Source organism: Apodemus sylvaticus, chromosome 2 (genome assembly GCF_947179515.1).
Source record: "Apodemus sylvaticus chromosome 2, mApoSyl1.1, whole genome shotgun sequence".
Classification (NCBI taxonomy): domain Eukaryota; kingdom Metazoa; phylum Chordata; class Mammalia; order Rodentia; family Muridae; genus Apodemus; species Apodemus sylvaticus.
In genome coordinates, this window is record NC_067473.1 from 84,057,613 (window position 1) to 84,084,828 (window position 27,216).

Consider the following 27,216-nt stretch of genomic DNA (forward strand, 5'->3'; position numbering starts at 1 on the left):
TTGTGACACAAGAAAGACAAGAATTCAAAGGTTCTTGCTCTGTATGCAACATCTTGCTATAATTTGGCTTTCAAATTTATATTTGAAAATTATAAATATAAATCACATTAGGATTTACTTATAATTTGTCCAGGGTTCAAGTTACTTTTCTGTAGTCTTTCTTTAGACAGTCTTATTTCTCCTCAGTTTCTTTTGTTTCTCCTTTCTTCCTTACCTACTGTCAGCCTTTGTTTCCAGACTCCTACATACCAGGCTGTGTTAGTAAGAGAGTAACAAAGAGAAAGAAGGTGCTTCTCCTTTTGAATATTAATTAGGATCAAGAAGAGAAATTGAGACAGTGGGTGAACTTTATAAATCATCAGTCTATCTAGTTTTGGCTAAGCAGACATTTGGGCATTGGGTGAAAATACAGTGGTTGTAGTTTAACCCTCCTGCCCATAATTATTTAATTCCTTAGAGGCCATGGATAATGGCAGTCATAAGGGACTGTTGTTTTTCTTGGTAGTTGCTAGCAGCCATTCATGTACTATTATTTTGTTGGGAAAAATAACCTTGCATGGTTCTGAACTTGGAGACTGAAAGGTACTTAACATGGTGTGGTGGAATGGGAACTTTCTGCTCCTCCTAGTCTCAGTCTGTTTAGGAACCTTTGGGCAGTGTGGGGTTTAGGTGCTGGATGCTTGTAAATTATGGCCAGTGTGCTTCCCTTTTCTCTTTATTACCTGTGTCACAACTGGGAACCTGCTTACAAGCACAAGGACCTGACTTCAGTCCCCAGCACCCATGGAAAGCCAGCCTTGTGTGGTGTGGGGGTACTCTCTTGTAACCTTTGCACTGGGGAGGCAGAGACAGGTAGATTCCTGAGGCTTAGCCAACTTGGTGAGAAACCAAATAAATTGAATGGCTTCTGAGGGATAACAGACTGTTATAAGCACAGACCTTGAGCTGGAGAGATGGCTTAGCGGTTAAGAGCACTGGCAGCTCTTCTAGAGGTCTTGAGTTCAGTTCCCGGCAACCACATGGTGGCTCACAACCATTTGTAATGGAATCCCATTCCCTCTTCTGGTATGTCTGACAGGTACAGTGCCAGACTCATATAAATAAAATAAATAAATCTTTAAAAAAATTAAATATTTTTTAAAAAGCACGGACCTTACTTTGAGGTCAGGCTGCACTGCAGCTCCAACTGGAGCTTCAGTTTACTCATCTGATAAAAAAGAAACCATCTTCCCCCAGGTGTTTTGGTGTTGATAAGCCAGTAATCTTCAGAGTAAAGACAATACAGCATCCCCACAGAGGCAGGCGGTGGGTGTGTGCTTACAAGACACATCCGGAGACAATCTGGGCCGCACCATTAGCCCCATCTACCAAGTAATGGCAATCGTGTTCACCCTGGTTGACAAAGTTGACACTTGCTCTAGGTTGGAACTCAGTTCACCCGTGGTATCTCTGGAGGAGAAAGAAAAAGGACAAGCATCGGAATGGAACTGATCACTGACCCTTCCATCCTCTTCCTCGATGAGCCCACAACTGGTTTGGACTCAAGCACAGCCAATGCTGTCCTTTTGCTCCTGAAAAGGTAAATGCTACAGGACATTTTCATTTATATGCTATTGAGTCACTTATATGTGGCACCTTGACAACCAGATTTCTTCCTCCTCTGTTAAAGGGAAAGAAAAGATGCTCAGAATGGTTGATAAGAATATAGAGAAGGAGGTCTGTGGTGGGGCGGGGTTGCTGTTTTAAATAGCAAGAAGGTCATGGAGGCTCTTGGGCATGGACAAGGGACCTGGGTGTAGGAGAGTGAGGCCTGGCTCTAGATGGAACAGAATCTGGCTGGAGAGGACAGCCATTGGCCCCAAGACAACATGCTTGATATGTCTGGAACATCAAATAGACACAAGAACCTAGTTACTTTAGGGTTGTATGTAGGTAGCATACAGTTACAACAAAACACCACAGACTAGGTAGTTTAACAACAGAAATCTGCACTACTGTGCAAACATACCACCTGCAGGCTGATAGATGTGCAGCCATTGCTTCTGAATGTCGGAAATGGAGCCTGGGAGTCTTCCCTGGGGACTCTTAGAGCATATGGTCACTCTGATGTCCCTAGTCCTCAGGCCAGCTCTGAGGATCAGGCCTCACACAGCTCTGCTTCCTCCAGGTTCCTCCCTGTTGCCTTCCAGTTCATACAGATCCTGACTGAATGTTCATCCTGGGTCTGTTTACTCCAGTCTCTCTTCCTTTTGAGCTTCAAATTTCGTTGCATATACTCATTTGTACCATGCTACTGTGTTCTATAAGAACATTTTCACACAAATATGGAGTGTGGTGAGCATGCCCCCTCTGTATTCCCTCACTCCCCATTTCACATTTCTAATCCTGTGCCCTTTTGTCCCCTAGACAGTCTCACTACTAATTTTATGTCATAGATACATGCATGATTTTATGTATCTATAAGATATGGGAACCCAGATGAGAGAAGATGAAAGATATTTGTCTTTATGAGACTAGATTAATTTATTTAACATGGTTTTCTCATAAAATCTCCTTTCCTGCAAATGCCAGGAACTTTTGTTTGCACGTTTCTCTGGTATTGACACCTAGGTTGGTTTCATAAATTTTGCTGCATTCTCTGTACTTAGTTTCTTCATCTAACATCATCACTATACACACATGTTCATACACATACACACATACACACACACACACAGAAACACACACACACACACACAGACTGATACTTGCTCTGTAACATTGACCTACAGTTTACTGAGTAGACCTTCTTGTGTAAGTTTGTTTGATGTGTTTTTCTTCCTTGCGTATCTTTTCTTCCTTAGGTCACTCTTGTGAGGCCTTTGATATTCTACTTGATAAACTTCAGACTGAGCTTTATATTTTGTATTTGATGTACAATAACTCCTAGATGTGTGTCTTTCATATTCTATTTCAGTTATTCAGTTATTGATATTTTGGCTTGGTGGGATATTAATGGTGGTAATGGTGAGTTTCTGTTTGTTTTTGCTTTTGTTTTTTGAGACGGAGTTTGTGTAGTCCCAGAACTTACTCTGTTTGCTTCTGCATTTGCAAGCAAGAGGGTCCTTCTTCTCCCTGAGTGCCCTGCTGTATGTGTTTCCACACCTTAGTACAAGCCTTTCTTTATCTTTCTTGTGTGTGTGTGTGTGTGTGTGTATGTGTGTGTGTGTGTGTGTGAATTATGTATTCTCCCAAGACTCTTATTCAGTATCTGTGAAGACTGTCCCACTGACTGCATTTGACAGTAAGCATTCTAAGGTTTAGTGGAATCCATTCTCCAACTGTTCCTTTCTTAAGAAATCCTGGCAGGATTCGTTTGACTTGGTTCTTGTTTGTTTCTAAGGATTAAGTCCAAGAACTATCACATGCTAAACACTTTATTTACAACTGATCTCCAAGACTGCTATACTCCCGGCTACGCTTGTTTTTCAAAGCATCAAGTTTAATTTTCCTTGCATACAGTTGATACTTAAAAACATGTAAGAGAAGTGATGATCTCAAACGTATACCTTGAGATGAGCAATACATTATGTGTATAAGAGAAAATCAAGTTGAAATTGGAACAGATGTTCTAAGAGAAGGAATAAAGTACTCTTTAACAATAAATGTGAGGACCAGATTCTTAATGACTCATTACTTTTCTTCTTGTCGTGTAGGATGTCTAAGCAGGGTCGAACAATCATCTTCTCCATTCATCAGCCTCGGTATTCCATCTTTAAGTTGTTTGACAGCCTCACCTTGCTGGCTTCTGGGAAACTCATGTTCCATGGGCCAGCACAGAAGGCCTTGGAGTACTTTGCATCAGCAGGTATATTTGATTGTTTCCTGTGTGGTAGGTCCTTTATTCACAGAATTGTGGATATTGCAGAGGGTCCGCAGGCCTGCTGTTTAGTCTTCCTGTAACTTACCATGGCTCCTCCATGGTAAGTACCGTTGCTCAGTTTTGTGATACTGTTTCTCTTCATTGTGCTTGTTTGTGTAGACCTTTAACCTTTCCTGTGCTACTTGAATATCTGTATCATTTGTGCCCAAGTGTATCCATCAACACTGCTTCAGTTTCCCAGTCATGGTGATCTTTCCCTGAAAACTCAGTAGATGTGAGAGTAGATTCACACCTAGCAGTTTGGTCAGTTGAACAGTTTTTGCAAACACTAGGATTGTTGTCTCCTTAACTACATGGATGATCATGGCAGATCAGTTTTCACAAGCTACAGGTGTGCAATCATGCTTTGCTCTGATTGGAGGGTGGGGGGTAGTCATGTCATGGAAATGATCCCTGCCTTTCTAGTGATGTGGGATTGATAATTTAGTCTGGGTGGGTCTGAGTGACTCACTAGTAGAGTGACTAGTCTCAAATCTCACTTTGATGAGCCTGCATTTTTGACATTTGTGATTTCTTTAAGATTTGTTTGATTCATTCATTATATGTATGAATTGGTTCATCTGTATATATATCTATATGCATCATATGTAGGGCTGGTTCCCTCAGAGATCAGAACAGTGAATTGTATCCCCTTGGAAGTGGAGTTAATAGATAGTTCTGAGCTGCAATAAAAGTGCTGGGTGCAAACCTAGGTTCTCTGTAAGAACAAGTGCTCTTAACTGCTGAGCCACCTCCAGCCCTGTGATTTATTTCTTTTTTTTTTTTTTTAAGATTTATTTATTTTATGTGTATGAGTACAGTGTAACTGTCTTTAGACATACCAGAAGAGGGCATCAGAGCCAATTACAGATGGTTGTGAGCCACCATATGGATGATTGCTGGGAATTGAACTCAGGACCTCTGGAAGAACAGTCCGAGCTCTTAACCACTGAGCCATCTCTCCAGCCCATCTTTTTATATTCAGTAGATATCTTTTTCATTTTAGACATACCTGGCTATAATTATAAATGATTCTTTATAACCTCATATATACTTTTAAATATTCATTATCATTCTTATTTTTTAAAAAAATTAATCTGTCATTTAAAATACTTGAGCGTTCCTTGGTTAAGAGCACTGTCTTCACTTTTAGGGAACCCTAGTTTGAGTCCTAGCGCTCACTTGGCGGCTCCCAAGCTTCTGTAACTCCAGTCCACAGAGATCCCCTGTCTTCTGGCTCTGCAGGCACCAGGCCCACATGCAGGCAAAGTACCCATATACATAAGAAATGTTTTTTTTTAAGAAAAAAAATTGAATAATTGAGCCTAAATAAGTGGGGAGTTCAGGAGCTATGAATTTGAGACTGACTTCGGGCCAGTTTGAGAGAACTATAAAGCTGAGACCAGAATTAAAGTGCGGTGTACTGTCTATCTTCCCTTGAGAATGCTGCCCAAAACTTGCTCTCTATTTGGAATGATGGCAGGATGACAGAAGAGAATTAGAATTTCCCCACTTAGTAGCTGAAGAAACAACAATGAAGTGCAGATCTCGAAATCAGAGCTTATAAGGACAGCCAATAGTTTCTTAGTTTGTTTGTTTGTTTTGACCTGGATTTAGATCTTGGCCAGAAGACTGGTGAGCACTCGAGAACATCAGTGGCCCTTTGTGGCTCATAATTTATAGTACACACCAATGCAAGAGTCTTGCAAGTGTCCAAAATTCCTCTGGAATTATTGGAGTATTTGTTAAGTACATGAGAAAAGGATTGTTAGTGAAGGGAAGGGAGAGTGAGAATGGGGAGAACTTGGTGAGTTCTGTCTTCCCAAGCCTTCCCTCCCTCACCTGAACACACGTTCTCTTTTCCAAGACCATCAAAGTGGTGTCCTTTCTTATTGTCTTTTCTTGTAGGTTACCACTGTGAGCCCTACAACAATCCTGCAGATTTCTTCCTTGATGTCATCAATGGAGATTCTTCTGCTGTGATGTTAAATAGAGAGGAGCAAGACAATGAAGGTACATGAATCTTGTAGATTCATACATTGGTGTCTAATTGTTTGATCCAAGCCAGTAGTGTGACTCATTAAAGCGTTCTTTTGTAGGCCACCCAGGACTACATAGTGTGACCCTAACTTAAAACAAAAATCATGCCATTAAAATTCATGTTAATTCAGTGATGTGAAAATAGTAAATAGACTATTTTCTGTAAGTGCTATGAGTGTTTTTAATATAATTTGTAAATAAGTGTTTATCTGAAAGTATCAGTTCTAAGGCAAATTATCAGTTAAAATGGTTATTTTTAATAGTATTGTCAGGGTTCTCTAGAGGACAGAATCGATAGATGTATGTATGTATGTATGTATGTATGTATGTATGTATATATGTATGAGAGTGGCTTACAGGCTATGGTCCAGCTAGTTCAGTAAAGGCTGTCTACTAATAGAAAGTCCAAGAATCCAGTAGCTGTTCAGCAAGAGGCTGGATGTCTCTAGTTCTTCAGTGTATGTTGGAATCCTGAAGAAGTAGGCTCTAATGCCAAAAATGGAATGCCTCAGCAGCAGGATGGATGGACTTGCCAGTGGGAGTGAAGGCAAGGAGGCAAGAAGCAAAAGCTTTCATCTTCCACACCCTTTATATAGGCTACCATCAAAAAGTATGGCCCATATTTAAGGTAGATCTTCCTATCCTAAAAAGAGATCCAGATTTAGGGTTGGACTTCCCACCTGAAGGGAATTAATCAAGAAAAATGCCTCATAGATATACCTAGCCACATGGGTTAATTCCAGATATAGTCAAGTTGACAACCAAGATTAGCTATCGCAAGTATTTTATAAACAACCCTGAAATGATGGCTCATGCCTTTAATCCCAGCACTGAGAGGCTGAGGCTAGCAGATATCAGTGAGTTTGAAGCCAGTCTGTTCTATAAAGCAAGTTTCAGGCCAACCAGGGCTACACAGTGATTATCTCAAAACAAACACAAACCAGGAAGCAGCACATTGTGTATTGTCCATAGAAGGTAAAGGCCAGAAAGAATCGTTTTAAAAGTGAATTCTAACTCTGCACAGTATAATGTCTATTTAAATAATGAGGGTCTAAATTTATGTGTGTATGTATGTATATATACATTTATTATCACAGTGTTTTCTGTATCCATAAGATGTGACTATGCACAGCTCAGTTAGCTGGGTTTTTTGATATGTAAACTAATTATAGTAAATAATTTTTTTCTTTTGAGAGAGTTTTACATTGAAGCCCTGGCTAGCCTGGGCTCATTGTGTTGATCAGGCTGGCCTCAGACTCAGAGACTTTTGCTTCTCTGCCTGTTGCACAATGCCACTCAACAGAGGCAGTAGAACCAGTGAATATGGCCGACTAATATCTCACGTAATAGCCAGCTTTATTCAAAGCCTCTTAACTTTGAGGGTTAAGAAAGGTCAAATTAGTAACATTCTCATGAGTTCAGGCTGTATGCAATCACAAAGACAAAGTGTACGTGGCAAACATGTGGTTTTCCATAGAAGGCTATATAAAGGATAGTTTAAACATTTCGTTGAGTAACAGCAAGCAATCTTGAGTAATCTAAAGTAAATTCCTATCCACTATACCTGTGAGAAGCACAAAAACATATTCAAGGACAATTCCATGTTTTAAAGGAACTAAGGTCATAAGGTGTGGTACCTTAATGGCCCAGGGTTATGGAGGAAGGGTCAAGAGAGCATCAACCCCAGATACCTCCTCAGTCATGAGGATGTCAGGAGATGGCACTCTTCCCTCTCCCAGCCTGGCGCCATGAAGCTGACTCTCCCACATCAACCCTAGTAAGAATGTATTACCCTGACAGGTATCAGGCTTCCCTCTTTGTTTGATCTTATAAGGCGCGCCCACTCCACAGTGTTCAACCCTACAGCCGTTGAGTATGCAGATGAAGAGTCCAACACCCTTGCCATTGCCAGTGGTATACGGCCACACAAACCTTGCCCCAAAGACTCTGGCTACCTCCCCAGGGGCATAAATACCCTGTTTTGTCCCAATAAATGAACCAGTTCTCCAAAGCTGTTGCCAGGTGTGTTCTTTGTCCTCACACTCCTCAATCCTGCATTGCACTCACCCATGCCGAGCCAAGCTTCCTTCCCTCCAGTCCAGCCTGGTATGCAATGGGACTAGCTGCCCCAAGGGAGAAGCAGATGCGAGGCACTGAGTGGCAGCACAACTCTTGTCTTGTTTTCTTGAAATGTCCTCACAAGCACTGAGAATTTTCCTTATATGACTCCATTCCTTGACCATGTTCCAACACATGCCCAGCTAGTGTTTTATATATGTATACACACACACACACACACACACACACACACACACACAAATGTAGAATTAAGGAATTATATAATTATGGAACCATAGAAAAATGAAAAATAATCTGTTGTTAATTGTTAATATTTCACTTCTTTATCTATGTTGATCCAAAGCAAACAAGACTGATGAGCCTTCCAAGAGAGAGAAGCCAGTAATAGAAAACTTAGCTGAGTTTTATATCAACTCCGCCATCTATGGAGAAACAAAAGTTGAATTAGATCAACTTCCAGTAGCTCAGAAAAATAAAGGAACATCGACGGTCAGAGAGCCCGTATATGTTACCTCATTCTGTCATCAGCTCAGATGGATTGCCAGGCGTTCATTTAAAAACCTGCTCGGGAATCCTCAAGCTTCTGTAGCTCAGGTAATGTCACAAATGCCGGATGTGCTATGAAATAGTCACGAGGAGGAGCTTGCTTCTTGATGGGTCTTCTCCTTCTTCTACTACTATTACATTTGTTTCAGGATTTTATTTACTTTCTACTTATCCTTCTATAACTTTCTGTCATCTCCATTGTATCTCTGCTAACAGATACTGGTTTCAATTTCAAATTGTAAACAATTCTCTTTTTGTGGTTCTCTTCCCCAGTAGTAAAATTTGGTGACATTCACTCTTAGCTCATGAGCTTACAGAAGTAGAAATGTACAGCCGCCCCTGCTTTTCACTTGTACCACAGCTAACTGACCTATTCGTGGGGTTTTTTTTATAATGTGTATTTTTAATTTTTTAAAGTATTGAGTTGATACAGTGGTGTTATGATGATAAATCTTTTCTTTTGTTTGAAATAGTTGAACTTGGTTTGAACCATTTAGTTATTTACACAATTTAGACTTGGCATATAACCAGATGTGGTTATATTTGCAAAATCTTAGAATGAATGTGTTAACTGTATAAAAAATTTAGTCTAATATTAATATGCTAATGTTTTTCTGGTCAAATCCATTTGTAAGCTATATTTGTCTCTTGTAGAGTTGTTAGGAGCTAAGAACTCTTTTTTATTTTTGGTTTTGGTTTGGTTTGGTTTGGTTTTTGGTTTTTCAAGACAGTATTTCTCTGTGTAGCCCTGGCAGTCCTGGAACTCCCTTTGTAGACCAGGCTGGCAAACACACAGAGATCTACCTGCCTCTGACTCCCAAATGCTGAGATTAAAGACATGCACTACCATGCCTAGCTCAAACTCATAATTTTTAACTTCAGTACAATTTTTAACTGTAGTCACTCAGAACATACTTTGAAAAAATGGATCAACACATTAGACTAAAGAGACAATAACATTTTTGAAGAATTTATTTTTTTACCCTTTTGTTCAAAACTACAAAAGTCAGAAATACCAAAAGCTCATAGAAAGTCTCCTCTGTTCCATTGTACAGGACGTATCATAGCTGTTTCAAGTTTGCTTTTCTATTTGCTGTGATAAAACACTGGTGAAATGCAACTCTGGGGAGAAAAGTGTACAGGTTATAGTCAGTTATGGAGGGACTGAAGGAAGCAGAGACCGTGGAGGAAGGACTACTCCCTGTGGCTTGTCTCCCTGGCTTTCTTACCTACCCGGGACTGGCATTGCCCACATTGGGATAATCCCTCCTATGTAATTTAGCAATAAAGAAAATGCTCCTCAGACATGTCCATAAGCCACCTGATGGAGGTGCTTTCTCATTGGAAGTTCCACCTTCCCAGCTATGTCAAGTTGGCAACCCAGACTAGCCACCATAACCGTTACATATAGTAAAAGACTGGCGGGATCATAGGAGCTAATTATTTGGACAGTAAGTTTCAAAGATGACTGGAAGCCTTTAGGAAGGCTTAGAATGGAAACATTCTAAGGGTAATACTTGCAATGTGAGTAAAGGGAGTTTGAATGCTTAAAAAAAAAAAAAACAAAGTGTGTACTTTGGAATAGTAAGTACTCCTAAAATTACACTTTGGAAGACTACAGTTACTTATATATGTGCAAACTATGTGTGATGGAACTTTCAGAATTTATTTTATAAGCTTGGCCTGCTTAGGGTTAGGTAGGAGAGTTATAAAAATATACCAAGTGAATGGGTTTCCCCATCCTAAATTTATACCTTAATAGCAAAGAGATTTGTAATTCTCTCCCAAATATGGTATTTCTAGCCAGTCTTCACAGTTCATGATTCTCTTTGTCTAATTTACCTTGCTTCTTTGCAGATATGGCCTTCACAAATTACTTTATGCCACGCAGGAGACGTGCCTTAGGTGTTAAAAGAGCTTGTACTTCTCTTGCAGAGGACTGAAGCTCATTACATCACCTTCATCAGAGAAATCATAGTCATGTATAACTCAAACTCCAGTAGGAGCTGACACTTCTGGTTCTTTAGGTTTCTGCTCTCGTGTATGCTAGTGTGTATATGTGCACACACATTCACACAAACACACACATATACATACACACACACACACACACACACACGTGCACACACTCTTCATGTTTTGAACCAGAAGACTTGGCTTTTTTCATACACACAAATATGTTTGTATTGCTGCAACTACATAGGACATTAAATGTTTAAATGTATGTTTATAACCAGTTTTAATTCTGTTCAAGGTGTACTTTATATCATGATACTCTTAAAGTATTAAGATTTCTTTGAGCTCTGAAAAATCCAAGATATATAAATGAATATTTCATTTTCTTTAGGTGAATATTTGTTACATTTTAAAAATTACCTGTGAATAATATTTTCATAAATAGAATCCTTTAGATAAATAATCTCATTATGTACCATTTTTATAAGCAGGACAAGCTTATAAAATACATTCTGAAGGCTCTATCAATACATAGTTTGCACATATATAAGTAAGTGTAGTTTTCCAAAGTATAATTTTCAGAGTACCCACTATGTCAGACTTGCTGCTTGAATCACCTTTAAAAGAATTTTTCTCAAAGTGATGCAGATGCAGTCTTCTTGGGAGCAATCTGCACAAATTGAAGATGGGTCTGTGGGTGAGGAAATAGAAGATTAGCAACTCCGGTGTTCTGCGGTAACCATAGGCACATAGCTTGCTGATGCTGATGGGGAAGTAGTGAGAAAAAAGACAGGAAAGGGAGGCTTGGATACCCCTAGAGAAAGCAAGACAGATGGATAGATTTATTTGGTTGGTTGGTTATCTGTTTATTCTGACAGTGACTCTTTACATTCCCATGCATGTAAACTCCAGAGTTGGAATAGGTGGGGCCCAGTTCACTGTTACTTCCATTTGTGCCTGTGTGCTTTAATGTTTTTGTTTTTAATCTTTAACATTAACAGAAAAGACATCGTGTTCTCATTTTAACCTCTTATGGAAAACTTTTTGTTCATTAACAGGAAAGCTTAGTTCATTTCAGTTCAAAACTTTTAGACTCTTGGACTTTGGTTTGTTCTCAAAACAACCTCTTGAGATTGCCCTACGTATGGTACGTGGATCCAGTGTCTCACCTGAGACTTCACTGGCCATGACTGGTAGATCTTAGGGCATATGTGGCCGACTTCTCAGTTCCCTGGCTATAAATGCTCTGATTTCAGTTTAATCTAGAAAGCAGTCTAGGAACACATCATTCCATATTTTATCAGGAACTTATTGTAGCCAAGTGTCTAAAGTGCTTATGAAATTGGATTTCGTACATGTATCTTAAAATAATAAATAATAATCAAGCATTTTAACCTCTAATGGAAATTATTTTATTTTCATTTTTCTTTTTGAAAAGTTAATTGTTACAGTCATACTGGGGCTGATTATTGGTGCCATTTACTTTGGTCTGAAAAATGATTCCACTGGAATACAAAATAGGTAAGTAAATTTGAATTTTTGCCCCCATTCCGTAGGATAAAAATTAGCATGGGTTAATTCAGGGCAAAAGCATACGTTTTCAAAAAGTGGTACAGAAATCTATTCCAGATGAAAACCAACGAAATTTGGATCTTAGTTTTGATAAAATACTCTTACTTTACGTTTATGAATATTGATTAAGGATTTAAATATAATGAATGTTCTGGGTAAATGTTACTGTTTTCTTTGTTGGTAGGAATGAGTTGGTGTCTTCGTTAGGGTTTTACTGTGTGAACAGATACCATGACAGACTGCTAGGAGGAGGGTATTAACGCCCAGGCCCACACTGACACACCTACTCCAACAAGGCCACACCTCCTAATAGTGCCACTCCCTGGGCCAAGCATACATAAACCATCATGTTCCACTCCCTGGCCCTCATAGGCTTGTTAAAACACTCGAGGCTATGGGAGTCATTCCTAGCCGTAGCATAATAAAAAAAAGGAACATTTAGTCCAACTTTCAAAGTCCCCATATTATATAGCAGTCCCAACAGTGTTACAAGTCCAAAGTGCAAAGTCTCATCTGAGCTTCATTCAGTCACTTAACAGTAATCCCAAAGCAAGGCAGGAAACCAGATGGGAAACTCCGCATTTCCATGGCCGATATCAAAGCTGTCTTCAGATCTTCAACTCCTTTTTTTTTGTTGTTGTTGACTGCAACAAACTTCTTTCTCCTGGGCTGGTTCCACTCTGCAAGCAGCCTTCCTCCGCAGGTATCCTGTGGCTCTGGCATCTTTAACATATTGGAGTCTATCTCCAAGGCGTCTTCAAGTTCACATTGTTCCACAAATGATCTTCTGGGCTTCTCCAAAGTATTTGGGTTACATCTCCAGCTCTGCCCTCTGTAGCACTCTAGGCTCTGGTTGACTCCACTCCACTGCTGCTGCTGTTCTTGGTGGTCATCCCTTGGTACTGCCATCTCCAATAGCTGAGGTGTTCCACTGCAGCTAGGCTTCACCAGTAGCCTCTCACAGGCTCCCTCCATGGTGCCAAGCCTCAGCTTCTTTGCATGACCCCCAGACCTGGGCCATCAGCTGCAACTGAGGCTGCACCTTCACTAGTGGCTTTTTCTAGCCTCTCACAGTGCCAGGCTTCAGCTGCTCTCCATGACCCCTTCATGCCTTCAAAACCAGTACCACCTGGGTGATTCTTACATATTACCAAGTCCAGCTGTAGCATGAGGTACAACTTTAACTATCTCTGGAACATGGCTTCTTTGTGCTCTCCGAAAACACTTCCCAGAAGATTTCACCTCAGTTATGCTGGTCTCTTCTTAATCAGTGCTAATTTCTTAGCTCTAGCTAACCAGCATCAATTGTCCCAGCAGTCCCTTCTATTCTTGATTCGAAAGCCAGAGTCACATGGCTGAAAGTGAGTTCTAACTTACTTTGCTGTCCTGGAACTTGCTCTATAGATTGACCTTGAACTCAAGAGATCTGAATGGCTCTGTCTCCTGGGATTAAAGGTGTGTACCACCACACTTGGACTTAATCTTTTCTTTACCTAAAACTGGCCCTGTCCCAGGCTAGCCTGAAACTTGGAGATCTGCTTGGTTTTGTCTCTTAGGATTAAAGGTGTGTACTACCATTGTTGGACCTAAATTTAGCTGGGTGGGATCTTGCCCCAAATTCCCACTCGTTAATCTGTTTATCTCCTAGAATATCGGATCCAGCTCCATTCCACTTCCTGGTGCCCCTTTAGTACTCCAACCATATATTTTTTCCTTTCTAAGCTTGCTACACTTGTTCAAAACATTCTTCATGAGACTTAACCAGAGAACAAAGTCTGTGCAGGGAATTTCCTGGACTTCCTTTGTCAGTGCAATTAATCTGCGTATCTTCACCTTAGCTTCAGGCAGACTCTCCAGACAAGGGCAAAAAGCAGCCACATTTTTACCAAAATATCTAGGCCACATTCTGAAGTTCTTTTCCACTGAAACTTCTTGGGCCTGGGCTGCACAGTTCAAATCACTCACAGCAACAAAGCCTTCCATAATCTTACTAGGATGGCTCATTAATCCCCACTTAAAACGTGGGGTTTCAGCTGGGCGGTGGTGGCACACGCCTGTAATCCCAGCACTCTGGGAGGCAGAGGCAGGTGGATTTCTGAGTTCGAGGCCAGCCTGGTCTACAGAGTGAGTTCCAGGACAGCCAGGGCTATACAAAGAAACCCTGTCTCGGAAAAAAGAAAAAAAAGAAAAAAAAAAACATGGGGTTTCCAAACCCAAAGTCCCAAAAGTCACATTCTTCCAAACAAAAACATGGTCAGGCCTCTCAACAGCACTACCCCAGTCCCTGGTAACAATGTCTGTCTTAGGGTTCTACTACTGTGAACAGGCACCATATCCAAAGCAAGTCTTATAAGGCCAACATTTAATTGAGGCTGGCTTATAGGTTCAGAGGTTCAGTCCATTATTATCAAGGCAGGGAGCGTGGCAGTGTCCAGGTAGGCACGGTGCTGGAGAAGCTGAGAGTTCTACATTTTACTTGGAAGGCAACCAGGAGAAGACTGGCTTCCAGGCATCTAGGAAGAGGGTATTAAAGCTCATGTCCACAGTGACATGCGTACTCCAACAAGGCCACACCTCCTAATAGTGCCACTCCCTGGGCCAAGCATATACAAACCATTACAGTTGGTGAATTGAAAAATGGAAGAGTTGGATTTTTCATACACACAAAACACATAAATATGTATGTATCGATATAACCATAAAAAAGTAATATATCCTTTTAACCAGTATGTACTTCAGTGGCATTAATAACATTCACACTACTTACTGTGTCTGTTGACAACATCCAATGCATCCACCATATCTGTTAAGTAATGACTCTGTGCCCACCTCATCTCACCTCAGTAAAGCATCCTACTTTGTGTCCCTAAATTTGGCTATTCTAGAAGCTTGCTATATGTGGTATCATAAGCATTTGCCCTTTGAAGACTGATTTATTTCCCTTATGTAATGTCTTGGTTCATCCATTTTGTAGCTTAGTCAGTAAGACTTGCCTTTATAAGGCTGATTGAGTTCACTGTGTGTTTGTGTGTTGTCTGTCTATAATGTATCTATCAATTGATCTAGTTTATCGAATTACCTGTTCCAGAAATTTTGTGTTGCTCCCACCCTGTAGTTGTTGTGAATAGTATAATTCTACAAGTACATTTTGCATCCCTGCTTTCAGTTCTCACAGGAACCTTACCAGGAAATTGCTAAAATGTGATAATTTTCTGAGGAAATGTAATTTTATCTTCCATAACAGCTGTAGCATTTTATATTCTTGGCTGTTACACACAGGGTCTCAATTTTTCTGTATCATGATTATTATTTATTTTTAATAATAAAGATCCATCTAATGTTTAAGAAATACATATTTCAGTCCTTCATCTATTTTTTTTAAACTTTGTTGTTGAGTTTTAAGAAACCTTCATTTTTCTTGGCTATTTGTGCTTACCAGATAAAGTTTTATATGTATTTTCTCTAGTTCTCTAGGAATTCTCTCTGTTGGTAGTATCTGTTGATGCATGCATGGTTTTGATTTTGAATTGCTTATTTGTTTTTCTTCTGTTGCTTTTGAGACAAGGTATGTGTATGTTTTGATTTATTTGACTTGGAAGTTGAGCGAGTGTGTGGGACTGTTTATGTTAACTCTTTAATACGATAATCTGTGTAGATTCAGTCATAATTATGTTCTTGAATTTTTCTTGAAGATTTGGCCGTGTTTGGGTGTTTTGACTGTGCATCTATGCACATGGTATGTACTTGGTGCTGAAGATGCCAGAAGAGGGGGTCAGATTGTTCAAAACTGCAGATGTTGTAAACTGCCATGTGGGTGCTGGTAATTAAACCCAGGTCCTCTGGAAGAGCAGTAAATGCTCTTAACCAGTGAGATACCTCTCCAGCACATTATTGAAAATTTTGTTTTCAAAATGATTTATTTTTTTGTCTTTTTTTGAAATGGGGGTCTTACCATGATTCCCAGGCTGGCTTGAACTCTTCGTCTGGAGTTAGTTGATCTTCTTGCCTTAGCCTTCCAGGGAGCTGAGCCTAAAAAGTACATGGTATTGCAGCCAGCTTAACAATGAGATATTTTGCTTTGTCATGCTGTGAGTATATGTGAGAAGCACTGACCTTGGGATCATAGTCCATATCACAATTCCTATAGAGTGAGTCACAGTTTTCCATTGAGATTTCACTCAGCGTTTGGCATCCATTGCCTCAGGCCACCATCTGGAGGCTAGAGTGGATAGATGATATTATTCTCAGTTTACGATCAAGGATGGTTGCATTTGTTTCACATCTGGAAAAGGCCGATTCCTTTCAAAAGAATCAACGTGAAAGTCTATCATTCAGTTCAAATCAGTTTTCTTTCTGTATAGAGTCAGTTAATATTCTAGAGAGCTATTCTTAGAGATATAGCATTATATTTTTACTTTCCTTGAAGGTTGAGATAGCAAGACTGTTTCCAAAGTTGCTAGCAATTGATGGTTATTGGGGGTGCCATTTATAAGCCAACACAGCATAGACGAGGGAACTAGATGCTGAGGACTTCGTACATACACTGCTGTGGCCTGGCGCAGTGGCTCAGAGGTTGAGGACACTTGTTGCTCTTTTAGGGCCCTGAGTTCAGTTCCCAGTTTCTAAGCCATTTCCCAACTTTATGTTGGGCTAAATCCTAGTCTTATTTTTTAATCTCTGTTATAAAATACCCTGACCAAAAAGCAACTTTGAGAAGAAAGACTATTTGGATTCTGGGTGAACATCCACATTATTTTGGGAAGGTCAATGCCAGAACTTAAAGCTACTGTCAAAAGCAGAGAAGGAAGCGCAGGGATCTCTCTGCCTGCCGGACTCAGCTGGCAGATGGAGAATTAGCACAGGCCTCCATGCCAGTTTGGCTCAGCAGGCATTCTATTTCCCTACACATGCCAGGGCCTGGCCCATGAAATGGTGCCACCCACATTCAGGTTTAATTCTCTTCAGTGAACAGTTACGATAGTCAGGCCTCCAGTAAACATGCCTAGAGGCCAGCTGATCCGGATGACTCCTCATTGAGACTCCTCCCAGGTGATTCTGTCATATATCAATTTGACAGTTAGGATTAGATAGTATAGGCTTCACTGATAGCCATCTTCTGCTTCGTGCCAGGGCACAGTTGGACATGCCCTAAAATATGTTCCCCATAGCATCATATTAAGAGGTCATTGACTCAATGGGAATTTTACGGGAACAACACACACAGTTCAGTTCATAACAACCTAAGGCCAAGAACTTCTGAGTGTGCTGTAACATGCAGTCAGTGGAGTCACATAGTCACAACCACAGGGCCACAGACACGGGGGATGAGGGGTTGTACGTGGTGCCTGGTGTGTGTGGACAGTCATCCTGCCTTCTCTGTGCATATGTACATATGTGCATGTATGTGTATGTGCGATGGTGCACTTGTAGGGTCAGCTCTCTCATGGTGGTACCATGAGATCATGAGGATTGATTTAGGTTGCCACCTATACCTGCTAAGCCCCTAGGCATAGGCACCTCTCTGTGTTAACCAGAACAGTTTCGTTTTTTTTTTTTTTTTTGTTTTTTTTTAAAGATGTGTTAATGGTACATCGTTTGTAGACTACTAGTGTGAGTACCCAGAATTGACTGGTACTTCTGTTCCCATTCTGTCCTGGCAGAGCTGGGGTTTTGTTTTTCCTGACTACCAACCAGTGTTTTTCCAGTGTGTCGGCTGTGGAGTTGTTTGTAGTGGAGAAGAAACTCTTCATGTGAGTATATGAAACTGGTCACATCCACCATTGGGTCAAAATACCATCCTGGTGTTATTAGTGTCTCTTATTTATCTGCTTAATTGCATGTGTATATATTTGTGTTATACAATATGGATTTTTGAAAATGTATACAATTATAGTATTAAGAAAAGGCAGTTCCAGGGAAGGTGGGAAAGTAAATATGTTGCCTGCTTGCCAGAGAGAAGTTTCAAGATTGGGTTGTAGTTTGGCAACCTCAGTGCTGTGAGGGAAAGCACAACAGCAGAGCTCAAAGTATCTTCTGGTTAGTCACACATTGGTGTGGGGCTTCAGAAGAGTTAGGTGGTACAGCAGCTAAAGTGGGTCAGTAGGGCAGAGAGCAGCTATAAGCCTTGAGGGGTAGCAACCTGGGAAGAGCCTGCTTCACAGCAGGGAGCTGGGTGTTTTTTCTCCTGTGTTTTTCATAGGTTGGGGAGATTTTTCTTACCTTTATATTTGCCAGCAGAATGAACCAACAGAGAGAAAAGGAACAAAGACATTGGTGGAGGAGTTTAGAATAACTGGAGAAAGAGGTCAGGAAGAGGAGAGATTAGATTTGGTATATGACAAATCTATAAGGTTGTATGGTGTGACTTTTGAAGGAAGACGTTTTGCTTAAAAAAATGTGAGTAGCAGAAGTTAAAAGAGTCATGAGCTGAAGCCACACTGAAGAGCTTGGAGAATAACAGCTTCATCTTCTTTGTAATGAGTAGCTGAAAACGCTGTAACTGGGGATGAACTTTTGAGGTACAGTTCTCCAGAAGAACCCAGCATCAGAGAAGCAGTCTCTGAGCAGAACAAGTGTGCATAGACACTGTTTCCTCAGAGTGAGGCCTTCAGATGCTGGATTGCATTACAGCCAGAGGAAGTACTGTAATGAGAGAGAGCCACAGTCTGAGAGCCTCCTAAAGCTGAGGGCGCAGGAGTTGACACCTAAGATGGCAGAAGACATGGAGGGCAGCCTGGAGCATGTGGGATGCTGCCTTACTAGAAATCTAGTGGTGCAACAAGCAACCAATCTTCTGTTCTGTGCCTTCTAGACTAATGTGGGATCTATGTTTTATGTTTTTATAGACATGAGTACATCAGTGGATATTACAGAGTGTCTTCTTACTTCTTTGGAAAGATTGTATCTGATTTACTACCCATGAGGTTCTTGCCAAGTGTTATATTCACTTGTATATTATACTTCATGTTAGGTAAGTAACAGACCAAGTGAAAGTGCCTTTAGTCATGGATGTAAAGTGAAGATAATTTCTCTGTATATTTTTATTTACCTTTTTCTATGTGACTGTAGAAAGAGACCTAAGCATTTTAATAATTTCACATATTCCAATTTATATTCCGTAGTAAGAAAACCATATTGAGGTTGGAGGTTTATTTATTTAATTTTACATTGTCCCTAGGCTTCCACCTTAGGATGGTGACATCAAATTTCCCATATTTTTCACTGATATATGCGCATATGCATAGATATCATTCTGTTTTTATAAAGCACTGATAGAGTTTAAAACTTCCATTTTTATATACGTGGTTTATCATAAAGAATATGAGGTGGGATCTAGAACCTTAGATTCCTGATCTGTTTTCCTGTCACTGTTCTAAAACCAACAGATTATATCTCACTCACACACACACACACACACACACACACACAAGATATATAAAACCACTATTTCACATATTCTGTGGATTTCCTTACATGTTACTAAGAATAATTCTGAGTCCATAGATGGACAGCCACAGGAAACACAGCTGGTCCCATGATTACTGCCTTCTTCTACTGCAGGAAACTCAATCAACAGAAAACATTCATTTACCTACACATCTCCACATCTCTCAGTGTTTGCTCTGTATATATTCATATCTTGCAGTTTGTATGACACACACACCCATAATCATTTGTGTGTGTGTGTGTGTGTGTATGTGCGCGCGCGTGCGTGCACGTGCACATGTAATCTTATTAAAGTTTATAACATAGTTTGAGAACTTAGCTCCATTTTTTTTATGACTTGTGAGACAGGTGATAGGAGAACCCTCCACTCTCCATATTAAGCCACCCTGAGATCATGTAATTATGATTAACGTTTCTTCATTAATGTAGATACAGCAAGCGAGATGGGTGTGAGAAGGCAGTAGTCGTGGAGCCTGCTGCGTTTCCTGTGGCTGTTCACCTGTGGATTCAGAACTAATCTTAGTAATTAAATATGTAAAGGAATCCACATACTATCTGAAATAGTGCTCTTAAAATAAGCACAGCAAGGAAAAGTCTGGTAGCTGATGCAGTTACACAGGATAGAACAATGAATTGGTGACCCAGGGGAGTTGGTGATGAGTGACACTTTCTCATTACTTCTGATGATAATGTCAACAGTGTTCTTTACTCAGCAAACAAACCAAATACACAGTAGCTGCACTGACAAACCCTTCTCTTTCCAAGGATTGAAGAAGACGGCGGAGGCGTTTTTCATCATGATGTTTACCCTTGTAATGGTGGCTTATACAGCCAGTTCCATGGCACTGGCCATAGCCGCAGGCCAAAGTGTGGTGTCTGTAGCCACACTTCTCATGACAATCTCTTTTGTATTTATGATGGTGAGTACAAACAGCTCCGAGGAGCTGCTTCCTGCCCTTCTTTCTCTGTATTTATTCCATCTGTTGCAGATACCTGCTTTGAGGACCCTTTGCACCAGGATTCTGAAACTTTCAGAAAGCCAGATGCTGAAATAAAGTGAGGACTGGGGAAGGCAGTGGCTGTCCTCATCAACCCTATCAAGTCTCTGTATTGCTACCTAAGTTGTTGCTATGACTTTGCTGACATGTCCTTACTAATAAGCTTTTAAGATGATGGTTTTTAACCTGGCATGTGGTATGTGTCTGTGATCTGGGCACTCAGGAGTGTTCCTGTGCATTCAGTCCAGATCTGAATACAGAGTGAGACCCTGTCTCAAGATGACTGCCACTGAAGCCACTGTACCTAGTATGTTTCTTGTTATTCAGAAACTCTGATAACCTGCAAAGAAAAGTCACAGAAAGGGGAAATGGGAAATAGGCATCTTGCTGGTATTAGACAATCTTTTAGACAATATTGATGAGTGGAAGTTTGAAAACAAAAGTCATTATTGATTTCTTCACAAAAATAGCAGCATATTTTTCATGCCATCTCCTGTTTAATAACCAGAAATGGTTTTAATTCTCACAAAGGGGAAAGTGAAGCTCTTGTGAAGTGTAACAGTGTATACTAAGGGGTCTATCTTGGGTCCTTCTTATATTTTAAGAAGTGTTTTTAAATAGTAAGTAAGTAAATAAGTAAATAAGTAAATAAATAAATAAATAAACAAAATTAAAAAAAAAAAACTAAATAGTGTATGTTCATAATCTCAGCCCAAAGGAGATCTTGGAGACAGGGGGATCAGTCATGTGAGGTCATCTTTAGCTTCTTAATAAGTCTAAGGGCAGCCTGTGCTACTGGAGACTGTCTTTAAAAAGAAAAGGGTATAAATTTTCAAAGTCCACCTACCTTTTTTTAGGTTTCTGACTGTTTTCTATCAGTATATACTTACTTCACATTTTGTTTAATGTTTCCTTATTCCTAATCTTGTTCAATTTTGCACTCAAGTGATAAATCGAAAGGGCCAATTCTCATATTTATTTCTCTCTTACATCATTAAATAGGACTAGCTAGCACATCAACACGCTCATCCTCTTTACTAGAGTAGGCCATCTTTTAGTGAGGTGTCATTAACTGAGGATTTACTATGGTTTAGTTCTTTCATTTTTGAATTTTGAAACTACCAGTGTGCATACCATGTAAAAATGACAATCTGTTCATATTCTCATCTAATAAATAAAATAGCAAGAAATGAATGTTTTTACTTTTTAAAGATTTATTTATTTTATGTATGTGAGTACACTGTTCAGACACACCAGAAGAGGGCACCTGATCCCATTACAGATGGTTGTGAGCCAGCATGTGGTTGCTGGGAATTGAACTCAAGACGTCTGGAAGAGCAGTCAGTGCTCTTAACCACTGAGCCATCTCTCCAGCCCATGTTTTCATTCTTGTTTGGACTGACTATGTGTTTATAAATAGGACTTTAAAGCCAGTCATCAAACTCTACTCTGCTCAGAGATGCCCTGTCATACAGTCAGTACTTGGTTAACACAGCTCTAAACATGCACACACAGGCCAACAACATTGTCATTGTCTTGTATATCCCAGCTCTCTTAGTATGTTAGACACATCCCATAAGAACCTTATTCTGCTTATTTTCCTCTTGAGCAGGCCATTCCTGATATCCAGTGGTTCTGTTTTGGGGGCAGTCATGTTTTTCTTAAGATTTATTTTGATTTTTAAATTATGTGAATGTATGTGCTTCTGTGTGGAGTCTACAAAGAGCACAGTGCTCTCAAAGTCCAAAGATGGCACCAGATACTTATAGGTAGTTGAGATCCATCTAGTATGGGTGCTGAGTACCCAACTCAGGTCCTCTGCCAGAATAGTAAATTCTCTTGACCACTGAGCCATTGTAGCTTACATGAAGGTATTAGCTATGTTTTCTGCTGTAAATTTGCACATACTCTTAACAGTTCTAATTTGGAGATTATTCTGAACTTAAAATTATTCCTAGAGCTATGACTATCAAATGTAAATTGTGGAAGTAACAAATCTTGTCTGGATGTACAGCACCATGCCTGCTCTGAATTGTTCTAGTGTTCTATATTTCCAGGATTATTAGAAGGAGAATTAGTACAGTCTGCCTCCCACATGAAAAGATTCAACTGAAAAAAAAATGTTCATTTTTCCCATGTGTGTATGTCATTTTCTCCTATGTCATTATTCCTTAAAGAACAGTATATTCTGATAATGGCAGCACATCCTAACATTTAGGAGCCAGTGTCTGGAGAATTACTGCAAGTTTGAGGCCAACCTGGTTAACATAGGAAATTCTAGACCAGCCAGGACTATATGGATTATATAGCCAGGGATTCCCTGTCTCATCCATTCACTCACTGATTCATAAATAATAGAGTATATCAACTGTTTATTTAGATTTTTGTTATATTAGGTATTTTAATCACTCTATGAGTAATCTTGAAACATTTGTGATATGTAAAGTGTGAAGGGTGGGCTGGAGAGATGGCTTAGCCGTTAAAGCCTGTGGCTGCTCTTTCTGAAGATCTAGGTTTGATCCACATGGAGGCTTATAGCTGTCGGTCATCCCATGGCGTCTAGTACCCTCTCTGGTCTCCATGAGTGTCAGGCATGCACATTGTGCACTTACACACACGCAGCCAGAACACATATACACGCAAATTAAAGAGTAATAAAGCATGGAGGTTATGCAAAGGTTATATTATAGTACTGTGCCATCTTAAAAGTAAGAGAATTGCACATCTGCATAATTTGGTTTGTGTTAGAAGCCTGGAGCTAACCTACACCCTTGGGTGACAAAACAGAAAGTTGAAGACCTATTCTAAATGATTAAGGATCTTTAAATAACTTGAATCTATAATATTAATGATAGATATATTATCCTATCATTAATTCTATAAATACCAACTATAGAACAACTCTGTGCCAAGCAAGACTGTTAGTATGTACAATACCTGAGAAGTTTTCATACTGTCTTGGACTTTACAGAAATATTTACAAGGTGAAGGTTATTTGAGAGGGAGGGGTTTTGCTTGTTTATTTGTTTGTTTGTTTGTTTGTTTTTTATATAGTCATGCCAGGTAGCCTAGGCTGACTTTGAACTCATGATCCCTTGTCTTACCTTCTCTAATTTTGATTACAGACTTACACTGTCTCACTTGTCTATTTGTAGGGGCCTCAAAAGAGGTCTTGTCTGTAGTTACAAAGTTACTGGACTGGTTCTGACTTGCAGGTTTTCCATCTTACAGCTCTTTTCTGGCCTCTTGGTGAATCTCAGAACCATTGGGCCTTGGCTGTCCTGGCTTCAGTACTTTAGCATTCCTCGATATGGCTTCACAGTAAGTTATGCTTGTTTGTCATTATGACTGGGTTCTAGACTAGGAACAGTACAGTAAAGTCTAACCTCGTCATTTCCTTAGCCACAAGTATGAAACTATCCCATCCAAGGTTTCCTTCCAGGAACAGTGGATGATAATTTCCTATTAGTCTTGGAAATTAGGGCATCAAAGAATAATCTGGGATTTTTCACTCCATTATTGGAGGGACACGATGAGTGGGGGGGTGTGGGGGAAATCACATAAAGGGGAGAGGTTGACTAATTGATGAAAAATACCCTGTTTCTGTTTAGTATGAAAGTGGCACTCACTGATAAGTGGATATTAGCCTAGAAACTTTGAATACCCAGGACATAATCCACAAATTAAATGATGTCCCAAAAGAATGGAGGAGTGGGCCCTGGTTCTGGAAAGACTCAGTGCAAGAGTATAGGGGAATTCCAGAACAGGGAAGTGGGAAGGGGTAGATGGAAGAATAGGGGGACAGAAGAGGGTTTATGGGACTTGCGGGGAGTGGGGACCCAGAAAAGGGGAAATCATTTGCAATGTAAATAAAAAAATAAATAAATAAAAAGAAAAATGAAGAAAAAAAAAACAAAAAAAAGAAAGTAAATGAGATGACAGGGGACTATTATACATAGTTTACATTGAAATAAGTCTGAAGAGAAATAGACTAATATTCAGCAACTGTATTGGTTTTAGCAGTTAGTCAAATACAAAGAAACAACTGCATCTTAATTCAGTGTAATGAGCATTCTCATTTTCATAGTTACAATTGTATTAAAATAAGGAAATATTGTTACTATAAATAAACACTATTCATTGAGCATCATTATATTATTTAAATTATAGATTTCATGGGTTACAAAATCAGGATGAGGACGCTCTGACTAGTCACTAGGCTTTCCTGTGGGCCAGTTGGAAGTGGCATCCCAACCTTAAGTTTCTTGATTGCCAGGGCTTCAGCTATTTTAGTGCAGAGAGAGAGAGAGAGAGAGAGAGGGGGGGGGGAGAGGTAGAGGGAGAGAGGGAGAGGTGGAGGGAGAGGGAGGGAGGGAGAGGGAGAGAGGGAGGGAGAACACACATGCATATGCAGCTTGCCATGCTCTTAGAAATAACAATAAAGATTAAATTTGTGCATACAGTTGTGATAATCCTGTGGAAACACTTTGGAATGTAACACTATTAATGTCGCTCTGATTTTATGTGTATTCTAGGCTTTGCAGCATAATGAATTCTTGGGACAAGACTTTTGTTCAGGACTCAGTGAAAATGACACCTGTGCTGCCAACTATACAATGTAAGTTTGTGTTCAGGGTCAGAGTATGTTCGAGTCTTACTTTGGTGTGCTGTAAGTAGTTGCTGGATTTAGAGGTGGGATGAGTCAAACTTTTGAGCCTTAATTTTCCAGTCTGGAAAGGGACTCTGTATACTGTAATTCGTGTGAGCATGCTGAACAGTTCATTTAACTTATCACAGATAGATCCACATTTGATGTAAAAAAAAAAAAAAAAAAAAAAGAATGCTTCCTGTCTAGTGACTGAGACATTTTAAAATTCCCTTAATTATTTTATTGAATGTCAGTTTGAATTCTTCCCTTTCAGAGCTTGTGGGTTATAAATGGGCTGCTTTGCGTGTTTGGAAGAGACTTGTGGTCTCTGAACTGGAATGGGTGCTAACAAGGAGCCCAGCATGGAAGACAGTCATTAGCACTAGGACAGTGAATGCAAAAATGGAGTCCCAGATCCTGTGACCCTGTCACCTCATGCTGGCTTTAGGAACATCATGGAAGACAGGGCCGTGTGTGTGTGTGTGTGTGTGTGTGTGTGTGTGTGTGTGTAAACAGAATAAAACTCTCCCTATAAGAAGAAGCATTCTTTCAAGAATTAAAATAGAACTCAGGTTCTAATAAATTAAATGATCTTATTTGAAAATGTTAATTCTTTTTTATGATAATTGCTAATGGCTTGATTTTGAATACAGAAATTAATAAACAAAAAGAATGCTGGTCTCCTGAACCTTCAGTTGTAGAAGTAATTGCTGCTGATAGGATGATTTTTCTGTGTTTGGTTGTGAGCAGAGAAACTTGTGAAGAGAGGTTCTTTCTCGAGCTTCTCTTTGCATGCCCACTTACTATGGGTTTGGTCTCGTGTGGCATCTTTCCCTCCCAGCTGGTCAGGAGGGAGTGGGCAGGGAAAGTGGTACAGAGAAGGAGGAGCAGGCTTCATGCTCACATGCGGTTCATACTGACAAAAGGAGAAACCTGCTCTCAAGGCAGAGAGGAATGGCCGTTTAGGGAGCTACTGAATCTCATCATGCTCTGGAAAAGCAGCCACATCAGATAGATTCGCTGCCTGGGCCACTGCATCCTGTTCTGAGCTACTTACTCTCTGTGGCTGTCAGCAGTGTCCTCCAGCTGAGTGTCTGCAGGGCGAGGGCTGACTGGAGGAAGGCCCTGCTTCCTTCTCGACAGGTGTAGCATTCTGACCTGTTTCCTTCGCTTTGTGGGTTAGCACGCTACAAGTGAAGGACTGAGCCTGGTATGGCTACAGCTGAGGTCTTCGTTTTAAAGGCATTGTTGAAGTATTCCTGTGCTTTGTAGGCAAAAACATTGTAGGTTTAACATTAATGAATGTGAAGAAGCAAGAAACTCAGTTCTTAGTGAGACTGTTAACATGGCCAAATTTCTTAAACTACTTAACAGTTATACTCTTTTAGATTGTTTTAGGATTAACAAAACTTAATTAGGTACAAGTTGCTTAGCACAATATCTTGTAAATTATAAGGGGAAGTATTTATTTGGCTAATCAATAGGTTTATGTAACAAAAGAAATGCTGAATGTATTGATTAATATTTGACATGCTAGAAATGAAGTTAATTTTGTGTATTTTCAATTTCAGATGTACTGGTGATGGCTACTTGATAAGTCAGGGCATCGATCTGTCACCTTGGGGACTGTGGAAGAATCATGTAGCCCTGGCTTGTATGATTGTTATCTTCCTCACAATTGCCTACCTGAAATTGTTGTTTCTTAAAAAGTATTCTTAATTTTCCCTTTAATGGACTATTAATTGTACTCCTATTAAATATGAGCACTTTGATTAACATATCCAGTGTTCTTTTCTTCACAGCTATTCTGACTACAAAAATACCTAACACTGAAAACTAAGGACATTATGTGATACATATTGAGCTCATCAGTTAGTAGTCATGGGCAGAACATCCAGTCATATTTCCTGAATTGAAAAGGGGAGACTTGAATTCTAGATACTGCTGACATGTCACTAATACACATTTCATCCTGGAGAAGCTGGGCATGGTGGCATCCTTAGTAATCCTGCCACTTAGGAGGCAGAAAC

The 27,216-nt window shown here is 39.9% G+C and overlaps 1 protein-coding gene across 2 annotated transcripts in view; it reads left to right on the forward strand.

Annotated features, from left to right (window-relative positions):
- LOC127678681 (broad substrate specificity ATP-binding cassette transporter ABCG2) overlaps nucleotides 1-26,964 on the forward strand; it is a 112,868-nt gene extending 85,904 nt beyond the window's left edge. For both annotated transcript variants that reach the window (XM_052173824.1, XM_052173823.1), the window contains exons 6-16: nucleotides 1,422-1,579; nucleotides 3,696-3,847; nucleotides 5,810-5,914; nucleotides 8,364-8,614; nucleotides 11,961-12,043; nucleotides 17,755-17,844; nucleotides 18,940-19,064; nucleotides 20,306-20,460; nucleotides 23,770-23,859; nucleotides 25,074-25,156; nucleotides 26,758-26,964. In XM_052173824.1, the coding sequence (XP_052029784.1) occupies nucleotides 1,422-1,579; nucleotides 3,696-3,847; nucleotides 5,810-5,914; nucleotides 8,364-8,614; nucleotides 11,961-12,043; nucleotides 17,755-17,844; nucleotides 18,940-19,064; nucleotides 20,306-20,460; nucleotides 23,770-23,859; nucleotides 25,074-25,156; nucleotides 26,758-26,905 (1,440 nt within the window). In that variant the 3' untranslated portion in view covers nucleotides 26,906-26,964. The remainder of the gene's footprint in view (nucleotides 1-1,421; nucleotides 1,580-3,695; nucleotides 3,848-5,809; nucleotides 5,915-8,363; nucleotides 8,615-11,960; nucleotides 12,044-17,754; nucleotides 17,845-18,939; nucleotides 19,065-20,305; nucleotides 20,461-23,769; nucleotides 23,860-25,073; nucleotides 25,157-26,757) is intronic.
- The last annotated feature ends 252 nt before the right edge of the window (nucleotides 26,965-27,216 follow it).